This window comes from Nyctibius grandis, chromosome Z (assembly GCF_013368605.1).
Source record: "Nyctibius grandis isolate bNycGra1 chromosome Z, bNycGra1.pri, whole genome shotgun sequence".
In the NCBI taxonomy this organism is placed as follows: Eukaryota; Metazoa; Chordata; class Aves; order Nyctibiiformes; family Nyctibiidae; genus Nyctibius; species Nyctibius grandis.
The window spans coordinates 65,339,361-65,360,963 of record NC_090695.1 but is presented as its reverse complement, the minus strand read 5'-3'; the positions used below and the strand labels follow the sequence as shown (position 1 = coordinate 65,360,963).

The window sequence follows — 21,603 nt, the reverse complement described above, 5'->3', positions numbered from 1 at the left end:
AGGACTCCTCGAGATGAGTACTTTTCTGTGTCTTTTAGATTTAAACTACAAGCATAGTTTAAGCATTCATGCACTTAAGTCACAGGAGAAAACACTAACCACTTATTTAACTTTGAGGACTTATTTATGAACAATCATTTGCTTTGGGTGTTCATTCAGTAACACACCTGATTCAGAAAAAACCTTTCATGCTACTCAACAGCCAGGACAGAGGCCATGCATGTCTTATGACATTGCGCACCATGATAGCATTGCATGATGAGGCTGCATTTGGCACTGCCTGATCTTGCAAGACACCAAGAAAACCTGTTAGAAACCTCAGCATTCACTAAACGCTGCTGACGATTGGAAAATGAGCCTGATTATTGCCGACTGGGAGAAAAGCTCATTACATATCTTGGTGATTATATTTCTCTATATGTATCTTGCTGTTATGTTAATGGCCTTACATGTATGTGTTATAAATAACTGTATATTTGTACAATTCCTTATTGAAAAGTCATTGTTTGATAAAAGTTTACAATATGCTAAACATTGTATTGCAGTATACAGTGTAAGGTGACAAATTATACAAATAAATGTGTTTCAATGGGGATATTAAAATATATGAAGTAGTAGCTTTTAACTGACAGAAACTTTAACGTCATATCAATGCAGTATTTTTATTTTTTCCACTGTTACTCAAACTTTTCATGTTTAATGAAAGACAACATGACAGTTGTCACTGTGACATTTCACAACTTCTTTTAAACAAGCAGTAGTAAATAACCATTGAGAGAGGCTATATACGTTTGCTATTTAAAGTAGTTAAAATGTGACCCAACAATACACGTGTATCAAGTGTATGTACTGTTTCAATACGTATATTTTTGCTTACTATTTCCAATGTATTTAAAAATGTATGTCAAACTCATGTAAACCTGTGTACGTTGTGAATGCACTACCTAAGCTGAGATTCTTCAGTTCTGAAACAGAGATGTATCATTTCAGAAAGCAGTGAACCACAAACGGGTTCTCCCTGTGGAGTTCCTTCTTTTCTCTCCAGGCACTACCACAGCGTGGGATTGTGTTAGAAATTCTTCCTGGGAAGAAGTCCAGCCAGTGGGAGAAGATCCCATTTTCTGGCAACGGGACCCTACACACCTACCATCTCTGGGCTCTTTTGCAGATACAAGAGGGAAGGTGCGGTACAACAGGATCATGCTGAAGGGCATATCTCCATTTATACCTGACCTTGCCTTGGATCTGGAATGAAGGCCTGTTTAGTTTGGAAGACCTTCCAGCTTTCCTGGAGCCCCAGACTTACCCTTTCGAGAGGCTGTTGCAGAGAAACCTGTATGAAAACAACTTCATGGTCCATCACTGCCTTACCAGCCTCAGTACAAGATGGTGTTCAGCATCAGAGGGATTCCCCGAGGCCTAGAGCAGTTAAGACTTCATAACCATCTGGTTTCAAGTCCCCATGGAAGTGGCACATGGTACTTCCATCAATAGTACTTTATGGCGAGAGACTTCAGTGGAGGATGATGGGAAATTCTGAGATCAGTTTGCATTGTCTTCAGGAAGAATGTAAGCATCTAACTTTATTGAGCTCTTTCAAAAATTTGTGCTTAATGTCTCAAACCACACCTTGCCTTATACACAATCAGAAGTAGTTGAGGCTTTTTTAATACACAGCCTGAAAGAGCTCATCCTTGGCTTTACTCCAGTCTTAATCATTTAAAGCAGCAGCATTAGACTCTTGCAAAGTATGTACAGTGTATAAGTTGTGTAATGTGTGTAGCAAAAGCCTTTAAAATGTAGAGGTTTGCATTGTGATTATTTTTTACATGTTAACAGTCTGCTTGGTAACGTTATATGCTGTTAGAAAAGTGTAAGAACAAAGAAGAACTGTATTTGAATGAAATAACTGTGAAAGAGAGTAGTAAATACGAAATAATTTCTACCAAAAATGTTGAAAAGCAGTGCACTTAGAGAAGAAGAAAAAGCTAAACTAAGCTGAGCGTGATATAAGCATATGAACTCCAGATACAGGCTGCATCAGCAGCTCTGTAGCTTTGTGAGAAATAGAACTGGTGACATTGCATTGCCATGGCTTGCTTAGGTTTTTAGATCTTACAGTGCTATTTGGCTGTATTTTCAGTGTGGAAGTTCTCCCCTGAAGTTGTGTCTTTGAAAACTGCCAACTAAAATATTTGTCTACTTCTAAATATTAGTTCATGAGGTGGCGGTGGCACGTGGCTGCATTCCTTGCTATTGTGGTGCAGAAAGGCCTTAGCAACACAACGATTTGAGAAAACGTTGGGGCTGGCTGACCCCACATCAACTGTCATGTCAAGGGTGTTACATGATTCTCACTACTTAGGTGAAAAAAAAAAGAATATTTTTAATAGCCAAAGCCCAAGAACATGCACATAAAAGTGAGTTTTAACATCTGGATTCTAGCCTGAGCTATTGTCAGAGTTGACGCAAGGTGCAAGTAATGCAAGCAACTCCAGTGTTGGAGGCCATGTGATTGCATGTCAATACAAAAACCTACTTTGATTTCCTTCTTTATTTTGGAGCTGTGGGGATACTTTGTTAGTTCACTACCCTGCTGTACTTGAAGCAGGCTTCTTAGATTCATGGGTTCACATGTAACATTGATAATATAATCTATGAAGTATGTACAACTGAAGAGAAAAAAAACGTTGTGAATACAGTCTTCAGTGGGTACATCCTGCTGCGACATATTAGGTAAAGCACAGATTCTGGAAGATTTTAGAGCAAAATTTTAAAGTAAGACAGAGCCAAGGGATTAACAGCAGTGGACCGTAAATGACCAGGAAGATGTCCTATCCTTGAAGCTGGAAAAAGATGGAGAATAGCTTCTTTCGCCCTAAAATATTGGAAAATTCCTTAAAATACATCCCAGAATCCAAGCTTTTTATCATCTAGGCTGATGTGAGCATATGAGAAACTGAATCAGATCTCCCTTTGCCAATTGGTTTTACATGGAGCAATACCTGCAAAGGAGACTTATCATTTCATTCATATTATTTCATGAATTGGAATATTTATTTTGGTTCTAGATTACAAAAGAAATGCAAATCAAACCACCTAAGGAGAAAAAAAGCTTTCACAAGATGCTTTCCAGGAGTCTTTTATTGCCAACAGTCTTACAGAGTATTTTCAACTCATTAGGTACCACAAACATTTTGAAAACTTTTAATTAAATCTCAAACCTTTGAACCAAAGCTGTTGCCTAGCAGTCGTTTTTCAAAGAATTGTAAAAAAGGTTTTAGCCTTCTGTGGAAAACATGCATTTGAACTCTGTGTGTCATGCCTGGCAGCAGTACCTGTGGGAAGGCTGTGTAGCTGCAGGCGGTGGGCTCTGCCTCCGCCACCCCCGGGGTCGGGGCAGGCTTTGCCCCTGCTATCCCGGGAGCAGACGTGGTCCCTCGGCCCCCTGCTCAGAGGGCTCTCTGCTCCAGCAGCACTGCGCATGGCAGCTGCCTCAGAAAGGCACATTTTACGAGGAGCGACTGTAATTAGGGTGTTGCGCTGCCTGCAAGGTTTGTCATTTCCAACTGCTCTAGTAAAGAAATGGAAAACACAGCTGTGTATGAAGTGCCAGGTGCCAAAAAGCTGGGGTCCCGAGGGCAGCTGGTCCGCCCCTGCTGAGTGGAGCTGTGCTGATGTCCACCCCTGTCACTGCCATTTAACCCACCAACACAACCAAGGGCACAGCTTGGCCCCTTGACTCTGCGGGGAGATGTGGACACCACAGCCGTCCCAGGCCTGGGGACACATCCTTCTCATGGCAAAACTCGGGGTGGGGGCTGGCATAGCACCAGTGATCAGGGGTTTCTGCTTGGCCACCAATGAGCCGTGAGGCTTGCCGCAGACCTGAGGCCTCCTGGCACCTGAACTGGTCTGGAGGCACAATGCAGAGGCACACAGAGGTGTGCTGGTGCCCGTGCTGCCTTCAGAGCTGCATTTCTTCTCCCCAGGAGCAATGTGACTTCCCAGGGCATCTCTGAGCTCAGCTTTTCTCCTTTGCAAGGAGACACTTGGGCAGTGAAGGAAGAGGATTTGGGGAACATCAGCACGGCTAAGTTTCCTTCTGACATGGAGCCTTTCTCCTCTCCACAATACACTAGCAGCTCTTGCGTGGACCTTGTGCTTGCAGTCATTCTCCACGGAAAGACCATGGAGTTGGCTACCCTTGGCTACCCTCATCTATTCAGTGTGCCAAGCAGGAAAGCTACCTTTTCAGGAGAGGACATAATCTGGCCCAGAAAGAGAGCCTGTACGAGTCATTACTTGCATCGTGAAAATGGTATTTGTCAAAAATGGACTCGTGGAAACCAACATTGCCTCTGTCAAAGTAAGTGGAGCTCCTCTGGTGTAAAATCAGTGTAACTGAGGTCAAACTTCTCATGTGCCATGTGGTCCTCTGACATTTTTCATCTCTCTCTCAACTGGGATGAGTAGTTCATTGACTTACTAATATTCAATATCCAGGTAAACCTTGTAGCATTTCATTTGTTCTGCCACAAAATGGGCATCCCTTCAGGTAAATAAAAATACCCAAAAAACAAATTAGGCCGGTAGGGAACCTGGGCGTAGGAAAACAGACTCAAGCCCACTTTACATGCATTTCAATTTGATAGTAGTGCTCATTATTTTATTACTTTGGTTAATCATTTACAAACTGAATAATCAGAAAACAGTTGCATGACACTTATATTCCAAATTCAGTTGCTCAAGGACTCCTCAGAGACAAAATTTGCCTCTATAACCAAAATACCACAATCAGCGGACAGGCAAAAACTTGAGATTCACAAAAGTTGTTTGGAATATAAATGATCACATTATTTCCACATACATTACTTTTCCTGCAATTCTCAGTTAAAAATGTTTCTGAAAGTAATAAATATTAATAAATAACAAATGTACAGTCAAACTCCCTCTTACAGCAAAATAGTCACTTCTTTGTTTTGTTGTGGCTGCCCACACAACGCAAAGAAAAACATTTACCTCAAAAGAAGAAACCTGGCTTCTTTCGAGGTTTAACTCTGCAGGACTTTACTGAGAAGCAGTTATCACACCAATCCAGCCACAAAGGACACAAATATATACCAATTATAATCTTTACATCCTTCATTTAATAAAAAATTTTACTTACTTTGAATATTTGCCTGGATGTGTTTGGTGGGTTTTGCCTCACGGAAGAAAAAGGAGTAGTGCTGGAAAAAAAATGTCATTTGACCTGTATGTTACTCGACTTTCATGATAGCTATATAAAATGTAAATCTGCATCTTAATCTCAAAATCTGATGCTGAGCTCCTTTTCTGAGTCATCTGTGCTGTCTCCCACAAAGTGGGGTAGGAGAATGAGTCACCCAGCTTCAGCATCTTTCTTCTTTTGGTTTCTACGGCCTGTTCTGTTGTCGAACAAGGTTTTAACACCCTTTGTCTTAGCTTTTCCCCTATATAGTGCTTTTGCTAGGAATGTGTAGCTCTGAAATCTTATCCCTCTTAGTGAGACAAAAAAAAAAACACACCCTGCTTTTTCTCTATGGAAGCCATACAAGATGCTTATGTTGGAGGATGCAGAGGAACAGATCAGGGCTTATGAACGTAAATGTCTCGAAAAGAGATGAGCAGTAGGCATTGCCTAAGTATTTTGCAGTTCCCCTCCCCAGAGGTTCTGCTTTAACCCTATCAACAAATTAGCATGTTTACAATTTGGCGACCGCTCTCTATTCTCATTAGTGGCTTATATGCTTATTGGCTTGTGTTTCCAGGCTTCACATTTCTTATCTCTGGGGTTTTCTCTCTCAAGACAGCTTTTCACTCGCTATCCAAGCCCCTGGTTAACTGCAGGCAAATTGTATGTCCATGTTATCTTTTCCACAGGCCTGCCCTCCTTCCAGGTGCATCAAATGCAGATGTGAGCAAGGTTCAGACACTGTGTGTGAGTGAGTAAGTACAGCTGAGCACAGAGCTTTTAGTGGGAATTTGCCCATGTCCTGACAGCTTTGAGCAAGCATAGATTTGCGGACAGTGTAACCCTAGGTTTGGGCAAAAAGACCATGCAAATCAACATGTTTTTGACAGTACACTAAGGTAAATCTGAATTTGGATTTTAGGCAGACATATTTTGAAAATGTCTGGAAGATAAAAAGGGAAGTGTGTCTGTTACTTCAGCTTAGACTTTGTTTATGCAAATATGGTTCACTTAATATAAATTTTTTTTCTGCCACCTACTTCAGATAGACATTGGATGCCAAGAACAAAGGCTTGAAAGCAGGATTTGTAACTTGTTGTCGGAACATTCACAAGTTCAAAATTTCCCCTTTAGAGCTGTAAATTTCCTGGAGGCTGCAAAACTCTGCTAGTTTTCAAATGAAGCATTTGCTACTTAGAAATATCTAAATATGAGTAAATTCTATTACTAATACATTGTAGCTGGCATCTGGCACTTGATGTGCCAACAGCAATTGCACTATGGTATAAATTGTATAAATTCCCCTCATCTTACTGCACAGCGTGGTGCCTGGGGACCATGATAATAAGAAACGTGGGGATATTATTCCGCAGAGGAGAAAAAGAATGAACCCAGGATATAGAAGAACTAGTGCTGGCAGGTGACATTTACCAGACTGTTACTTTTGGTGACACTGCACATTTTGCACTCAAATCCTGGTCCCAGGACTCTGTCCTTTGTTCAAGCTTGTACTGAACATGTGTGGCAGAGAGGTTTCTGGCAGAACCAGTGTTATCTCCCATTGTGAACTCTAGGATGTGAAGCAGAGGGTAGTTACTGTATAACCTTCTATCCTCACTGTGTGTGCAAAGCCCTGGGCAGGGAGGCAGGCAGTAAGCCATGGAAATTGCATCTCTTCCCATGGTCTCCACCCCAGGCATGGCCAATTTTAACGTCCTCTTCTTGCATTAGGGAAGGGAACCTGGGAGTCCTCACATGAGCAAACTCCCATTGAAGTCAAGAAGGTAATTCAGTTTTCAAATCACATTTTCTACCTTTGAGGTTTCATTTCTTCTGAAGCATCTGAAATAATTGAAAGTTTGGGATCATGACTGTACCTCAATGTCCTGCCTATCACTGTTATCCTCACTGGAAAATTTTATTATCCTAATAATTACTCTAGATCTGCAATAAAATGAATCGGAAGCATTTCGTTCACTTTTGAAAATTCTTTGTTTAAAGGAATCAAATGCATTTTCATTGCTCAAAGTTCGCATAGTTGCAACGCAACTGGAATCAAACCTGATAATCAGATAGGACTCAGAATCAATGTAGACAGTCTTGCAGGATATTTAAAGTTTCAGTTCTGACTTCTCAGCTATCCCCTGGGAAAATATCAAAGGATACCATAATACTGTCTAATCTCAGTGATTTCTACTGTGTATAGTACATTTATTCTTTCAGTAAAATCCCAGTTCTTGAAGTCATGGTACCGAATTGTCTCCAGCAAGTGTCTAGCCATTGCGATTGTGTAAAAGAGAATAAAAACAAAAGGTGAATGGACTCAAAACCAAAGGCAAAAATTAAAAGGCTCAAATTATTATGCTGCCGGTTGTCTGGTTTTCAGCCAATTGCACAGCATTCGAGCCCATCTCATAACTTCTACATCTCTTAAATTGCTGGCAGTGTTGGCTTCCCACAGAAATGAGCTCTGCCTCTTTAGCAGGTTCAATTCGCTCTTGTTGAGCTCATTGTAAAATGGTCTTTGACTCTAACGACAACAGGTTTGGAACTGCTATCCAAATGGCTATACAGTTTTTATACCATTTTCATATAGGGGAAAGCCAAATCTACCGGAGTGACAGTGACAAAAAGCAATGGCAGGATCCACAAAAGGAGCATTGATTGGCCCACATGCCCTTCCTTCTGGACAGCTTTGACATCATTTGGTTTCCAGTGACTTAGAAAAGTCTCTGGGTCACCAGACCTGGCCAGACAGGATCAGCTGGGCCATAGCAGCAGCAGGGCACTGTCACAGCCCAAAGGCACAACCACTACCTAGGACCAAACTCCACCTGATAAAGCTATGTGTAACCTTTGCGTCATGAATGGGCATGCTGAGCTGGGAAAACTGGCTGTGCTGACAGAGCAGCTTAAAATAGCCACATTTTCCTGGAGGCAGAGTTGTGAAATGTCATCTGGGGAATTTAGTATTTCTGTCAAGCTGTTTCATTTTGTGTCTCCTTGCCACCTGCTTTAATTTTCAAAACATGCAGCTAGGTAGCTGCTAAGTTATTAAAGCTACAGCTAGGACAATGGCAGAAAAATTCAGATGCTTATTTCAGTGTATGCTCAGCACCTTCATTCATACATCCATATCTTGTCACGGTTTTCCAGACATACACTGACAGGGTATTTAGGAATCTAAAACAGACATAGGCAGCAGTTAAGATTTTTGAAGGCACCTAAGGGAGTTAGGCACCTGGCTCTTACTGAGGTGATATACAACATTCAAAGTACAAAAGAAGCCTTATCTTATAGTTAGTGATATCACACTAAAAACTTTCCAGGACATGGCTATAGGGAGGTAGGAGCATGGAACGACAAGTGTTATACATGACAAAAAAGGTGGCAACTGAGATATTTCAAACTGGAATATGGTGGGACATGGATACTCTTAAATAAAGTCATTTTGATGGATACTGCTTTGGGGTATAAGATCTCACAGAATCACAGAATCACAGAATCAACCAGGTTGGAAGAGACCTCTGGGATCATCAAGTCCAACTGTTGCCCTTACACCACCCTGTCAACTAGACCATGGCACTAAGTGCCATGTCCAGTCTTTTCTTGAACACATCCAGAGATGGTGACTCCACCACCTCCCTGGGCAGCCCTTTCCAATGTCTAATAACCCTTTCTGAAAAGAAATTCTTCCTGTTGTCCAACCTGAACCTCCACTGGCGAAGCTTGAGGCTGTGTCCTCTTGTCCTATCGCTAGTTGCTCGGGAGAAGAGGCCAACTCCCACTTCACCACAACCTCCCTTCAGGTAGTTGTAGACTGCAATAAGGTCACCTCTGAGCCTCCTCTTCTCCAGGCTAAACAACCCCAGCTCCCTCAGCCGTTCCTCATAGGTCAGACCCTCCAGACCCTTCACCAGTTTGGTCGCCCTCCTCTGGACTCGCTCCAACACCTCAACATCTTTCTTGAAGTGCAGGGCCCAGAACTGAACACAGTACTCAAGGTGCGGCCTCACCAGTGCTGAGTACAGAGGGACGATCACCTCCGTAGACCGGCTGGCTACACTATTCCTAATAGAGGCCAGGATGCCATTGGCCTTCTTGGCCACCTGGGCACACTGCTGGCTCATGTTTAGCCAGCTGACCATCAGCACCCCCAGGTCTCTTTCCACCGGGCCGCTTTCTAACCACTCTTCCCCCAGCCTGTAGAGCTGCATGGGGTTGTTGTGGCCGAAGTGTAAGACCCGGCACTTGTTCTTGTTGAACCTCATGCCGTTGCTCTCGGCCCATCTATCTAACCTGTCCAGATCCCTCTGAAAGGCCTTCCTACCCTCCAGCAGATCGACACTGCCACCCAGCTTGGTGTCATCTGCAAATTTGCTGAGGGTGCACTCAATCCCTACGTCTAGATCATCTATAAAGATATTGAACAGCACCGGCCCCAGAACTGAGCCCTGGGGAACACGGCTAGTGACCGGATGCCAGCTGGACTTTGCCCCATTCACCACCACTCTCTGGGCTTGGCCATCCAGACAGTTTTTAACCCACTGAAGAGTCCACCCATCCAAGCCCCGGGCAGCCAGTTTGTCCAGGAGGATGCTGTGGGAGACAGTGTCAAATGCCTTACTGAAGTCTAGATAGACTACATCCACAGCCCTGCCCTCATCTACTAAGCAGGTCACTTTGTCATAGAAGGAGACCAGGTTGGTCGAGCAGGACCTGCCTTTCATGAATCCATGTTGGCTGGCCCCGATGCCCCGATTGTCCTGCATGTGCCGTATAATGGCACTCAGGATGATCTGTTCCATCACCTTGCCTGGCACCAAGGTCAGGCTGACAGGCCTATAGTTCCCTGGATCGTCCTTCCGACCCTTCTTGTAGATGGGCATTACGTTTGCTAATTTCCAGTCAGCTGGAACTTCTCCAGTTAACCAGGACTGCCGGTAGATAATCGAGAGTGGTTTGGCAATCTCCTCACGTTCCCTTGCAATTTCCAACCTCGATAAAAGGACAACCCAAATTTTAAGGATTCCACTGACTTCAGTGTCTTACTAATTTGGGTTGCAATGCAGCATTTAATTTATTTCCTTTGCTCTCAGCTCCCACCCAGACCTAGAAATACCAACTAATAACTATCTATCTGCAATAAAATTAATCACAAGCATTTGGTTGACTAATGTCTTAGCTTGGCTTCTGAATGTCTTGATTACAGAATCAAGTGTATTTTTATTGCACAGATCACATGATTAGTCTTAGGTGCTTCAATCTTTTTTGTTCTTGAGAGCAACCAAAACCAAACTTCCCAAGTTGCAACTTCACCATATTTCAAAGCAGAAGGTACAGGAAAATTATTTCAGAATTTTAATATCATGATCCTACCTGAATGTACTCCAAGTGAATCCTTCAGTCAGTTTGCTTGTACTCTGACAAATTTTTAAACTTAGCAAATTCTTAAAACCAAATCTAATTTTAAGTAGATATAAGTATTGACTACATCAGGGTGAGCAGGTGCTGCTTAACCTAGACTTATGCTGCTGAGGCTTGGCCTTTATGAATCAAGTCTGAAGATGTGATTTGAGATCCTGGTGCTAGAGAAGACCTTGGAACGCTGAAGGCCAAATCCTGATTCTGGCACAAACTTTGCCTTTACAGGGACTGTGTCTATTGAATTTGGCTTTTGATAAGCTTCATAAAATAGGAAAATAACTTCATATAATGCTTGCATTTGAATAGTACAGACCTTCCTTAAAACATTTCGAAGTAACAAAAGCCAAGGACATTTCTGCCAGAAATGTATCTTTAGTGTATGTGCATTTTTCAACTTGATATTTAGAGAAAAGCAGTATATTTGCAATACCTATCACTTGCTGAAGGCCAAAGTCAAGTTATGCTTTGGTAGGTAAATGCAAATGGTGTCGTTTGCAAAACTGACCACTGAGTCATGATAGTTTTCACTGTTTATAAGAAGAAAAGATTCTTTCAGATATGTCTTTGAACAACCACGTACATCTTGTATTAAACCTATCAAACGCAAGTTATTTGAACTTGCCTAATAGGTATGTAACATCTCACTGGAGACTGGTAGTCAAGGTCACGTAGATCTTCACCATAAGCAGAGAACTACTTATAAAGAACCTTAGCACTCGAATTAATAATTTAAAGTTACAGAATATTGTTATATTACCATTAGAAAAATCAAATGCACACACCTCGTACACACAGAGATCACACCAAATCATTGTTAAAGCAAGATACAAATGTTCTGGGTAGCATCATATAAGAATTCAAACTTGACATCAGAAAGATAAAATGCTTTTGATATCAGTGACACTGAACAATGCTTTAAAAATCATTTTATGCTAAATTTCCGAGTTGGAATACTAGTTGCTGAATTCAGACTCCTTCCATGGTTAACCAGCATAATTCACTTGTAATCCCCATAGTTGTGCTTCTTAGGTAAAATCAGAAATAAGAATCCCAATATTCATTTTCTCAAGAAATTGAGACTGCTGGATTCTACTTTTATCTGAACAATCACAATTGGCATTTTTCTTCTGGTAAAAACACATGGCACAGAAGATAGTTCTATACCATCAACAGACTGACTTGAAAAATATAAATATATACTGTATTTATATATATAATGTGTATATGTACACTACCAATATTCACATTAGAGAATCTGACAATTTTATTGAAACTACTTTTTAAGAAAGCCTTCTGCTGTGACTTCATGTCTACATAAAGCATTGAGAATTTTCAAGTGTACCATGTGAAATGGGGCTTCTTAATTCTAAAGAAAACATACTGGTGAAATATATGTGAATATGGGTTGCTTTTTTTTTAATGTACATGTTTTTTCAGATCTGCAATTTCTACCAGTTATAGCTTGCAAATTACAAAAACTAAAGTAGTTATCTGGAGTCAGTGTTTCCTCTCAGCAGGCTGCTGCAGGCAGAGTTCACTCCCAGAAGAAACTATTGGCAAATTATTCTCGAGATGATGATTGATGAGATGACTTATGCTGTCAAAGACACGATCTTTTGTACGAACCTTCAAAAAAAGGATGCAAGAAGATAGATTAAAGAGCAAAATGCTTTTTCCCTTAACTTCACACTAAAATTCTCTAAGAATAAAATGACACAATTAATCAGTTTTAGAGACTGATCTTTCACCCATCAAAATCAGTAGAAATTTGGCATTTCTGGAGTTTTGCTTCTGTTTTGTCTCTTACTCCCTCTATTCGCACCAAACAGGTATTTTGCATGCTACCTATGGTCCAGTCTACTACTATTAAGCTTTCTGAATAGGTCTGCTTGAAAGCTTTCTGTACAACATTTTGTTTCACTGTCAGTCAGATTTTTAGATCACACTTTCTTCTTCGAGAGACCACCTGCTTCTTAAAAGTTCATTAGAAAGAGGTGTCCCTCCAGAGATGCCAGAACCCAACTCTTTGTGCGCCTCAACATCTTTGTGCTTTCCTTAACAAATACTTTCTTCTTCAGGTGCTGGAAAATTCCCTTCCCCCAAAGCAATCCAGCCACCACGTGTGCTTGGCTTGGGTTTGCCCCATGCTGCACGGTACACCCCTGTGCCTTTGAAACTGGAACACTTCAGGGCAGGGAACATGATTTTTCTAGCCCATTTACGAGCGCTCTGCAGTGGCATCCTGCTAAGTAAATTATTACACCCATGATAAGAGGAAACTGATTTTGCAAGGTAAAACAGTCAAAATTGTCAGCACATGCCAAAACCTAATCTATTTTACAAAACAATCTTTAATTATTTAACCACATCTTCACAAAACATTTCCTTCCTATGTTAAAAATTACTTAGGCATACAGCTTCCATAGAGCAGAGGTCCTCTCAGGCAAATGTCATGCTGCAGTAAAGCTTTGTGTTGGGATGGCTCTGCGCTGCCTCAGGCAAAAGCCTGTGAACGCTGCTCTGAAGTAAGTCATGTCATATATTTTCTGTGAACTTTTCTCAGAAAGAGAGAACAACTTTTGTTAAAACTTTCCAAAGCCAGCTTATGCTATGGTGGGCACGTTGCTTGAAATATTTCAGTCTTCATCATTAAGTTCTGGCAAAACTGCTAGAAACTTAGCACAGGATGTCACACCGTGAAAAAAGAAACAACTTTGATGGCAAATGATGCTATCTGCTTGGTCTGCATGTATCTGCGTCACTGAAGAAAACTAACAGGCTCTCCTGATTTCTGAAACATACTGCTTTGAACCATCACTTTCTGTAATTATTCAAAGCTATATTTTCAAAATTAAAATATATCTTTAAAACAGCAGGAACTTTCCTTATCTGTATTCAGGTTAACACATTTTCAGTCCATTCAGCTTGGCTGAGATTTTTCTCGCTATAAGCAATATGCTTTGCCATCACCAGAGTTCAAGCCCTAATTCTAAATCCAGCAAAAATCCCGCAGTCCTCCATTTTAAGCACCAATTACCTGAACTAAAGATCTTTTTTTTTTTGTCAGCTGGATGAGAGCAGAAGCAATGGGATAGTTAACTCTGCTCTAAAAACACACCCTTAAGAGCTGTAATGTGTCACTGGGTAATTTGTGTGTGAAATGAATTTTCAGGCAGCCTTTGTGTGAATCATTTTTTACAAATAATCACGCCGAGGCCACGCAGAAGAAATGCAAGCCACTGGCAGGCTGCTGCGGCTGGCCACACACTGGCATTTGATTGACGATCCTCAGCTCTGACAAATGACAAATAGGGCTGCTCAGGAGCTGTGTCAGGATCCCACAAATCACATAGACAGCACAGCTAACCCACATACAGCCACAGAAAAGCTGTTCTCCAGTGGTACCTCCTAAGCGAGGGGTTTCAGAGGCATTTGGGCCATGATGGCACATCACAAGTAAGCTGAGGGAGGGGATAAGTGCAGAGAACAAGCAGGTCCCTACACAGGGAGGTCAGAAAACCAATGCTGCTCTTAGAGGCAGTGCAGAAAAGATGGGGACCTCTGTCCTTTGCGGGAGGAAAATGTCCCGGGAGCCATCGCAGGGCCTGAGTACTCCGTGCCGGGCAGCAGAGCCACAGAGCTCGGGGTGGGACATAGCATCCCTGCCCTTGCCACATCACACAGCAGCCTTTTCCTTGCAGTAGCCCGTAACAGCTATTTGTGGGTTTATGTTGAAGGGAGAATTAGGGGGCCCTGCTGCAGGAGTCACAAAACTGCTGGCAGAAGTTTAGCGGGGGAGGCCGCGCCGCCAGAGGCCCAGGGCCCCTGCCCAGGCCGGTGTCGCGGCCAGGCCTGGGACTAGACTGTAGTGCAAAACCGCTCTTTGGCTGCCCTCCTGTGGCACGTGTAATTACAACACGGGCACTCCTCACCGCAGCGCTACGGGCTCTGCAGGACCGGCTTAATCCTGCCTCAGCTTTCTCAGCTGAAACAGATGCCACCGGGCCAGCTCTTTTGCGGGAGTTTCTCATCACTTTGGAGCTTGGCACCTAAAGTTGTCCTTTACAGAGGAAAAGGAGTTGCCCCCTCTCAACTACCAGTAGCCAAGAATAAAACACGTGGCAATGCTTTCATTCCCTCAGATGAGACTAAGCCTCCCCAGAAGCAGGATGGGACAGCTGCAGAAAGCTGGAGCTCCCTTGCCCTCTCCACCCTGCTGTTGGGAGGGCCCCTTTGTCGCCTAAGGGAGTCCCCGTGCAGCACAGAGATGGAGCAGGTTTAACCCAGTTCTCTCCTGGGCTCATGTGCAGGAAAACACGGAGGGTCTGGTCCATATCCTGGCTGACAGAGATGTCATGTGGGAACTCTCGGCATGCAGGCTGGCAGAAGTCACACAGCCACCAGCAGCTTCTCAGCAGGAAGGCGAAAGAAGTGGCTTAGCTGCACTTTTGACTAAGATAGTACTGCAGTGGCCAAAGCTTGACCTTGCTGGGGAATCAGGTCCCTAAGTCTCCCTGCAACGTGCAGAAATCATGCAGTGGGTCTTCTGCTAGGCACCAGGGAGAGAATTAGAGATGTGATGGCATATTAGAGGTATGAGGCTGTACTTATGATCAGCTGTGAATAAGCTGTAAACAAGATTAAACACATTTAGAGAAAATGTGTAGAATCAGAAACCTCCTGTATTACTGAGGAGTCAGCACTTACAGTTCCTTCAGGGTCCACCAAAAGAAGATGTTTGGCTTGTCCGTTGTGCATGCCTGTCAGCACATAGGAGCCAGGATTCGTGGTACTCTTTCTCACGAGGAAGTCTCCACATTTCTTTAACAGCTGTTCTGCTTCTTTCCTACTCATCTCTCCTTGGTACCATGGCTCTGTACTCAGCTCTTCAGCTACAGTCCAGTCAGATGCTCTGGATAAAAGAGGACTGGTGCATCCCATGGAGGTGGATTTCCTCAGTGCAGCCTCAGACGTTTGGTTCTTGAGGGCGTCTTCAAATGGTTCTGGTTATGGAACCAGAAACAAGGGCAAGACCATTCAGAGGTAAATCATGTTACAAAATGGTGATATTCCAGTCGTTTTAAACTGGATTTATTTTGTGTTATAGCTACTTCCCTTTATCTTTATTAAAAAAGAACTGAGGGAAGATGTACTGCTAGGCCTACTGATTTATGGATTATATTAAGACCAAGGAGTGTAATGTGTTAAAAACATACGTTATGCGCAGAAAGATGCTGATAAAAACCAGAGCGAACCTTGGCAGGAGCTTTTGAAAGGTACTGATTTTATTTCAGTAATGGTTATTGTCAACAGTTGCATTTATATGCCCTGGTACCAGGCAGAGCTCTCCTTTTGTCTGGCCAGGTACATCAGACCGTTTCATTTCAAATAAATCGCATAATATGGGTACCCAATGTCAATATACTCGTATCTGGTCCCTCTTCAAACAACATATTAATTTAAAAATTATCAGGTACTGAGTCTCCAGCCCAAGGGTATGTCTAGAAGGGATCAGTTGCCCTTACCACTCAGCCTACCCCTAGCCTCCACCTAGGAAGAGGACTTTGCAACATAGACACAGGCTAACACCTTCAACGTGATTTACCTAGCTGAAATCAGCCTTGGGAAAGCATCTTTTAAACCACCGCTAAATCCTGAACTCAGTGTTACTTTCTGTAGAGTAGGATGGAAAGATGTGTCATTACAGATCCCAACAGTCTTACAGAAATAGTAAATAGGTCAGTGCGTCCTTCATTATATGCTGTACTGACCTATCAGAAGCTATTTTCCCTTGCAAGGCCTTCATCTGGCCAACTAGTCCATATTAAAAAGAGATATTGTTCTGTGCCCTTAGACTTACGAAAGGACATCTGCAGAGCAGTGCCATAAAGCAACACACCAGCTCTAAATAGACTGCTCTGATGCAAGGAGTACATAGCCATGTTTGCATGGGGCCACAGAGAGCTTAATTTAGCTTGGAGAAATAGGGTAAATACTGTGCTGCCACAACTTCCTGATACCTCAGCTAATTCTTAAAACCAGCTTATATATGTCTTCACTACATTGCAGTTTACACTAAGCCCAACACATGTTTAGCTTGACAAACCACCAACTTAGGGCTAGTTGACATGTTTTCTAATACTACTTTTCCCCAATGATCCAATGGTTAATAAAGATAAATGAAGGCTGGAAGATGAGAAATTATTTTTCCCTATTTTTAGGAAAATAATGTGTATAAAATAGAAATAAGTATGTGCATGTTTTAAGGGCACATCATGTTAGAAATCAAGGTTAACATCCCTGATTTCAGACAGCAGACTTTTCTCATTTCAGATATGTATTCACAGATAGATACTCCCTCAACTTTCTTCCCTCCCCCCTTCTTTCAATCCAAAATCTCCCTAAGCTGTGGAAACAGAGCCATATCTCAGCAAAAACATGCCAGGAAAACAATTTTATGTATACTGAGATAACGGAAATGTAGATATGTTATTTTACAAATAACATATAGACACCAACTGCTTTGTCTCACTCTCTTTTAATTATGTGAACTGAATTAAATAAGTCATGTGCCAGCAATTGATTTGAGGTAGGAAGAGTAGAAAAACCAAGAAAATTTTCTGTGCATCAAACTGTTTTCCCCATATTTCCTCTTAAGTATCGATTCAAGGATGAAAACAATGTGTACTGGTAGCACCAACATTGACTTATAACTGATGCTTAAAGCATTGTTTTATGGCTATGGCTGTGATTCTAATTTTGGAAAAGCTGATTTCAAAGTTGGAACAGAAAGATAGATAGGATAGTAGGCCTATCCAGAGCAAGAGATAACTCAGCCTTTTAATTTCCCTCCCAGCTTTCTTGTTGCACAAAGTTTTTGTAGTATGCATTGACTTCCTAGTAACATATTTACAGGACAGGCTGGAGCTAATTCTCCAGCCATTCACTCCTTCACTTTCCCGCATGACAATCCTCCTGAGTTATCTTCCTTCTGACATAGTTGCCAGTGATGCTAAGGATAACATAGACTGCAATTCACCTTAACTCAGATACAATACAAACTAGCTTCAAATCTTTGGCCACCCTTATTTTAACTCGGTCTGATATGAAAGCACCATGAATTCTAAAATTCACCATAATTCCACCAGGAATGCTAAAATTTGGAGAATTTTAAAACTATTTTTATACAGAACTGATGCATAAATGTATTGGCTCACTTGTTTGTTAGAAAGGGAGTGAATAGGAAGGGAACTCACTCATGTCAAACAGATCCTTTCCTGGGCTGCTCTCTTTGGTATCATCTGCTGTTCCACTGAAGGTACTTTCAGCATCTGCCTGAAGTGCCAGTAGAGCTTCTATATTTATATGCTGGGTATTTACATACATTGGCATCTCTGCTGTTGGGGTTACTTGTGATTTCCCTTCCAGCATACTACAAATATCCAGAGATCCTAGAAAAATCAAGACTTTTTTTCATCTTTTTTTGTATTTGACAGAACAGTGTTGTTATAATGACCAAATAACATCACACCCCATCACCACAGGTTTAAAATTCCCTAGAATGGGATATGTAAAGTCAATAACTGCAGGTTCTAGTAGAAAAAAAATGTTGATGAATGGATTCAGAACTGTGTTTCAATGAGAGGTTGGGGGGGGGTTATTATTCAGGAGAAAGGGAAACTTTTGTAAATAAAGACCGTGAGTTTCAAAAATTATATTCAGTTGGAGAGTCATGAGAGGAGGAAATGGAATAAAATCCTCAAATCTTTGCAGATTAAAAGCAGATAACATATTCAGGCATTCAAAAAGAAAGTATTCCCAGAAACACAGTAAAGCTGCCACATAAAGGTGGATGGGGAGAAATTTCACACATATGTTTTGATGTGATTTGCTTAAAATTCATAGACAACAACAAAAATAGCATTATACATTATTTGTTATTCATGGACCAGAGATCATGCCTTGCTCCACATTTTAAAAAAAAACTTCTGACTTTAGGCTCTTCCTTTGTAAACTCCATCTTGCATATTCTGGGTCAGATTTTCAGAACAGACTGTGCAGCCTGTCTTTAAATACCATGGGGTTTAAGAGATGGCAAGCTAGAGAGCTGAAGGTTTGGGGAAACTCTGATTATGAACTGCTCTGCAAAAGATAAGATTTTATGAAAGTGTGCATTTAATAATTTATGTAGAGGTAATTAACAAATGCTTTTCACTGATATCAACACTAACATTCAGACAAAGGGAATCTACCAACAAAGTGCAGTTCATTGCCTTAAGACTTTGAAGCATCAGACTTCCACATGCCTTGCCCACCCAAGACCTCCTGCAGTATTACAGTTAAAACTAGCAAAATTCACCTTGCTTAACAGGACCATGATGCCAGTCTTCACTGAATTTGTCTCCTAAGTGACGACTCTGGTAATAGGTTTGCTCTCCTCCCACTCCTGCTGCAGACTAGAACGGACATATGTGCAAAGCAATTTTCAAATTACCTTTAAAATGCTCAGATATAATATGAGTGGCTCTGACAATTTCCGTGGATGTATTCTGTGTACTCCCACTCTTCATTTCCGATTCATCATGGTGTCAGAATATATATCTCACAAATGCATTTGTGTAGGAGTAAGATATTACCAGTGACCTTCATGTAAACTTCCCTGCTCCCTGCTTTTATTAACCCCCGCAATCCCAAATGATGCATCATCTACTCTAGTACATTTGTCTTCACGTAGCAAGCCCTGACAAACTGTGCCTGGGAAAAGCATTCCACAGAAACACACCTGGGACCAGAAGACACCCCCAGCATCCTCCAAAGCATGAGCTGAAAGACTCACATTGGTACCAGGGGAGGCACTCGGGTACTGCAGGGAGGATGTTGTCTACAAAAAAAGCCCCTCCAGATTTAAGCAGAGTTGTGTTGGATCTGAAAACTCCTCTTAGGTGGCTACGTTGATACCGCAGTCAAACTTTCGACAGCAATGTTGGTAGACGTATCCACGCTGACCTCAGTTCAACGTGAGGTGGAAAGCCTACCTAGGAACCTGCTGAATACTGATTGCTGCTGAGTTATTAACGTAATGAACTGTTAGTAATGACTGCACTAGATTGTTTAAGCAATTCTGCATCAAATATTTCCCAGTTAGTATGCACTGTTTCATACTCTCTGAAGCAGACATGGTTTCTACAAATGCAGTAGCCCTCAGTGGATTTATCTTCCTTGAACCTGTGTAATCTTTTACCACCAGGAGGAACTCACCTCCTTTTGTTTGTTCTAAAGCTGCCTAATTTGTTGCTCCCTAGATCTTCAATGCCCATTGAAAAGGAAACCAGCCATACCTGAAGGGCTGTGAGCTATAAATGGTCCAAATGTATCCATCTTAAAATACACATTTTTTAAAAATTTCGTATCTGTCAGCAGGAGTGCAGAGATGCAATTGCACTGACCTGAGCTGTATCTGCAGCAGTGGGAAGTCTTGCTTTGAGCCTGGCATCAATGAAGCCGCCAGGGGGGATCATTTTATTTGGGATGTTATTGTAATAGGGGTGTTCTGTTGCCTCATTATCTTCTTCCATCCATGACTCATCAAAACTCTGCATCCTGAAAGAGAGTGCTTTATTTTGCCCCTTGCTTGCAAAGCACTTACAGACACTTGCAGCATGTTAAGACTGCCTATCAGGGGATCACTGTTGCATATTATTTTGACAATTCAGTTACCATTATAAGTCAGGAAGCAATGATGGATCATGCAGCAGACCTTCTCTATTTAGACAAACTAATCTAAACCTCCTTTGCAATGGATAAAATTCTTTATGCTGAGTAAAGGATGTTTTTACTTAGCTTTAAAGGCCATTATAAACTGCATTAACAAACAATTTTATTTAACCTTACAGTAGCATTTGTAATATTATTATTTGATTGATTGTCTAAGCTCTAAAACTTTGTCTTTAATTATGGCTGCTCTATCACCAATATAAATCTGGAAGTACTTCACAAAGTCAAGAGATCGGATTTGTAGTTTCAGTCTACATTTAACAGTTATTTACACAAGTCTAAAGTGAGTACAGAATGCTTTCAGATTAGGAGAGTAGCATTTTATATTCATCATACACTCATTTTACTCTGATATAAGAGGTATACACAGTAGCAGCTCACTGGGATTTATACTAAAGTTAGCAAGCATATAGCAATCCATGTCAAAAACACAGTTCATCAAAGAAAACAGAATGCTATATCCCAGCCTTTTAAACATATACAAGCAGACAGATTTTGTATCCTCCAGAGAACAATGCAGTCAACACCTCTGTACAATACATCACATTCCTAAAAACTTTACCCTGGCTAATATCAGAAATAGTGAAACATCACTAGTCATTTTGGAAGCCCAGCAACTCTAGCTTACTTCATCTAAATTGACAGAGCTGCTGTGACAGTAACAATGAGGAAATGCCGCAAATAACATCCATTCCTGGCCATTCAACTCTGCCTACTAACTGCAACAGAAAACGCATGATCATTTCAATAAGTTCACTGTGAAATCCATATTTAACCCATTCTTTTAAAATGACTGTGCTCCTTTCATACACATTAGGCAAACACTGCTTTGCTAATTCAGCGGAAATCTCTTTTTAAAGTATTTAAATCCTGTCTGTCTCCAGCAACTTTGTCCACAGCACATTTTATTAAGTAAATACAAAGCTAAAGAAGATCCTTTAGCAGTCTTCTGCAATCATACTCACCTGTCATGGAAAGTAGGTATCTTAGAGGGGCATCGCAAGTATTGCTTAAATCGAAGCTCGAACGCTTGACCTATGGTGCTGATGACATCCTGGGCCAGGCCATCACAGCATTCAAGTATATGACAAGCTAAACAAAAAATATTTGACACATGCACATACAAATCATTTTTTATGTTGTGTTGGGATGCACTGACATATGACAAAACACCTACGCGTCAGGCA

General features: G+C 41.6%; 1 protein-coding gene across 1 annotated transcript in view; it reads right to left on the bottom strand.

Moving 5' to 3' along the window:
* Positions 1–12,139: 12,139 nt before the first annotated feature.
* SHC3 (SHC adaptor protein 3) overlaps positions 12,140–21,603 on the bottom strand; it is a 67,388-nt gene continuing 57,924 nt past the window's right edge. The window contains exons 7-12 of the mRNA XM_068423198.1: positions 21,382–21,508; positions 20,089–20,242; positions 19,002–19,098; positions 17,899–18,093; positions 15,350–15,645; positions 12,140–12,268 (exon numbers count right to left, since the gene is read on the bottom strand). Coding sequence (XP_068279299.1) covers positions 12,140–12,268; positions 15,350–15,645; positions 17,899–18,093; positions 19,002–19,098; positions 20,089–20,242; positions 21,382–21,508 — 998 coding nt within the window. The remainder of the gene's footprint in view (positions 12,269–15,349; positions 15,646–17,898; positions 18,094–19,001; positions 19,099–20,088; positions 20,243–21,381; positions 21,509–21,603) is intronic.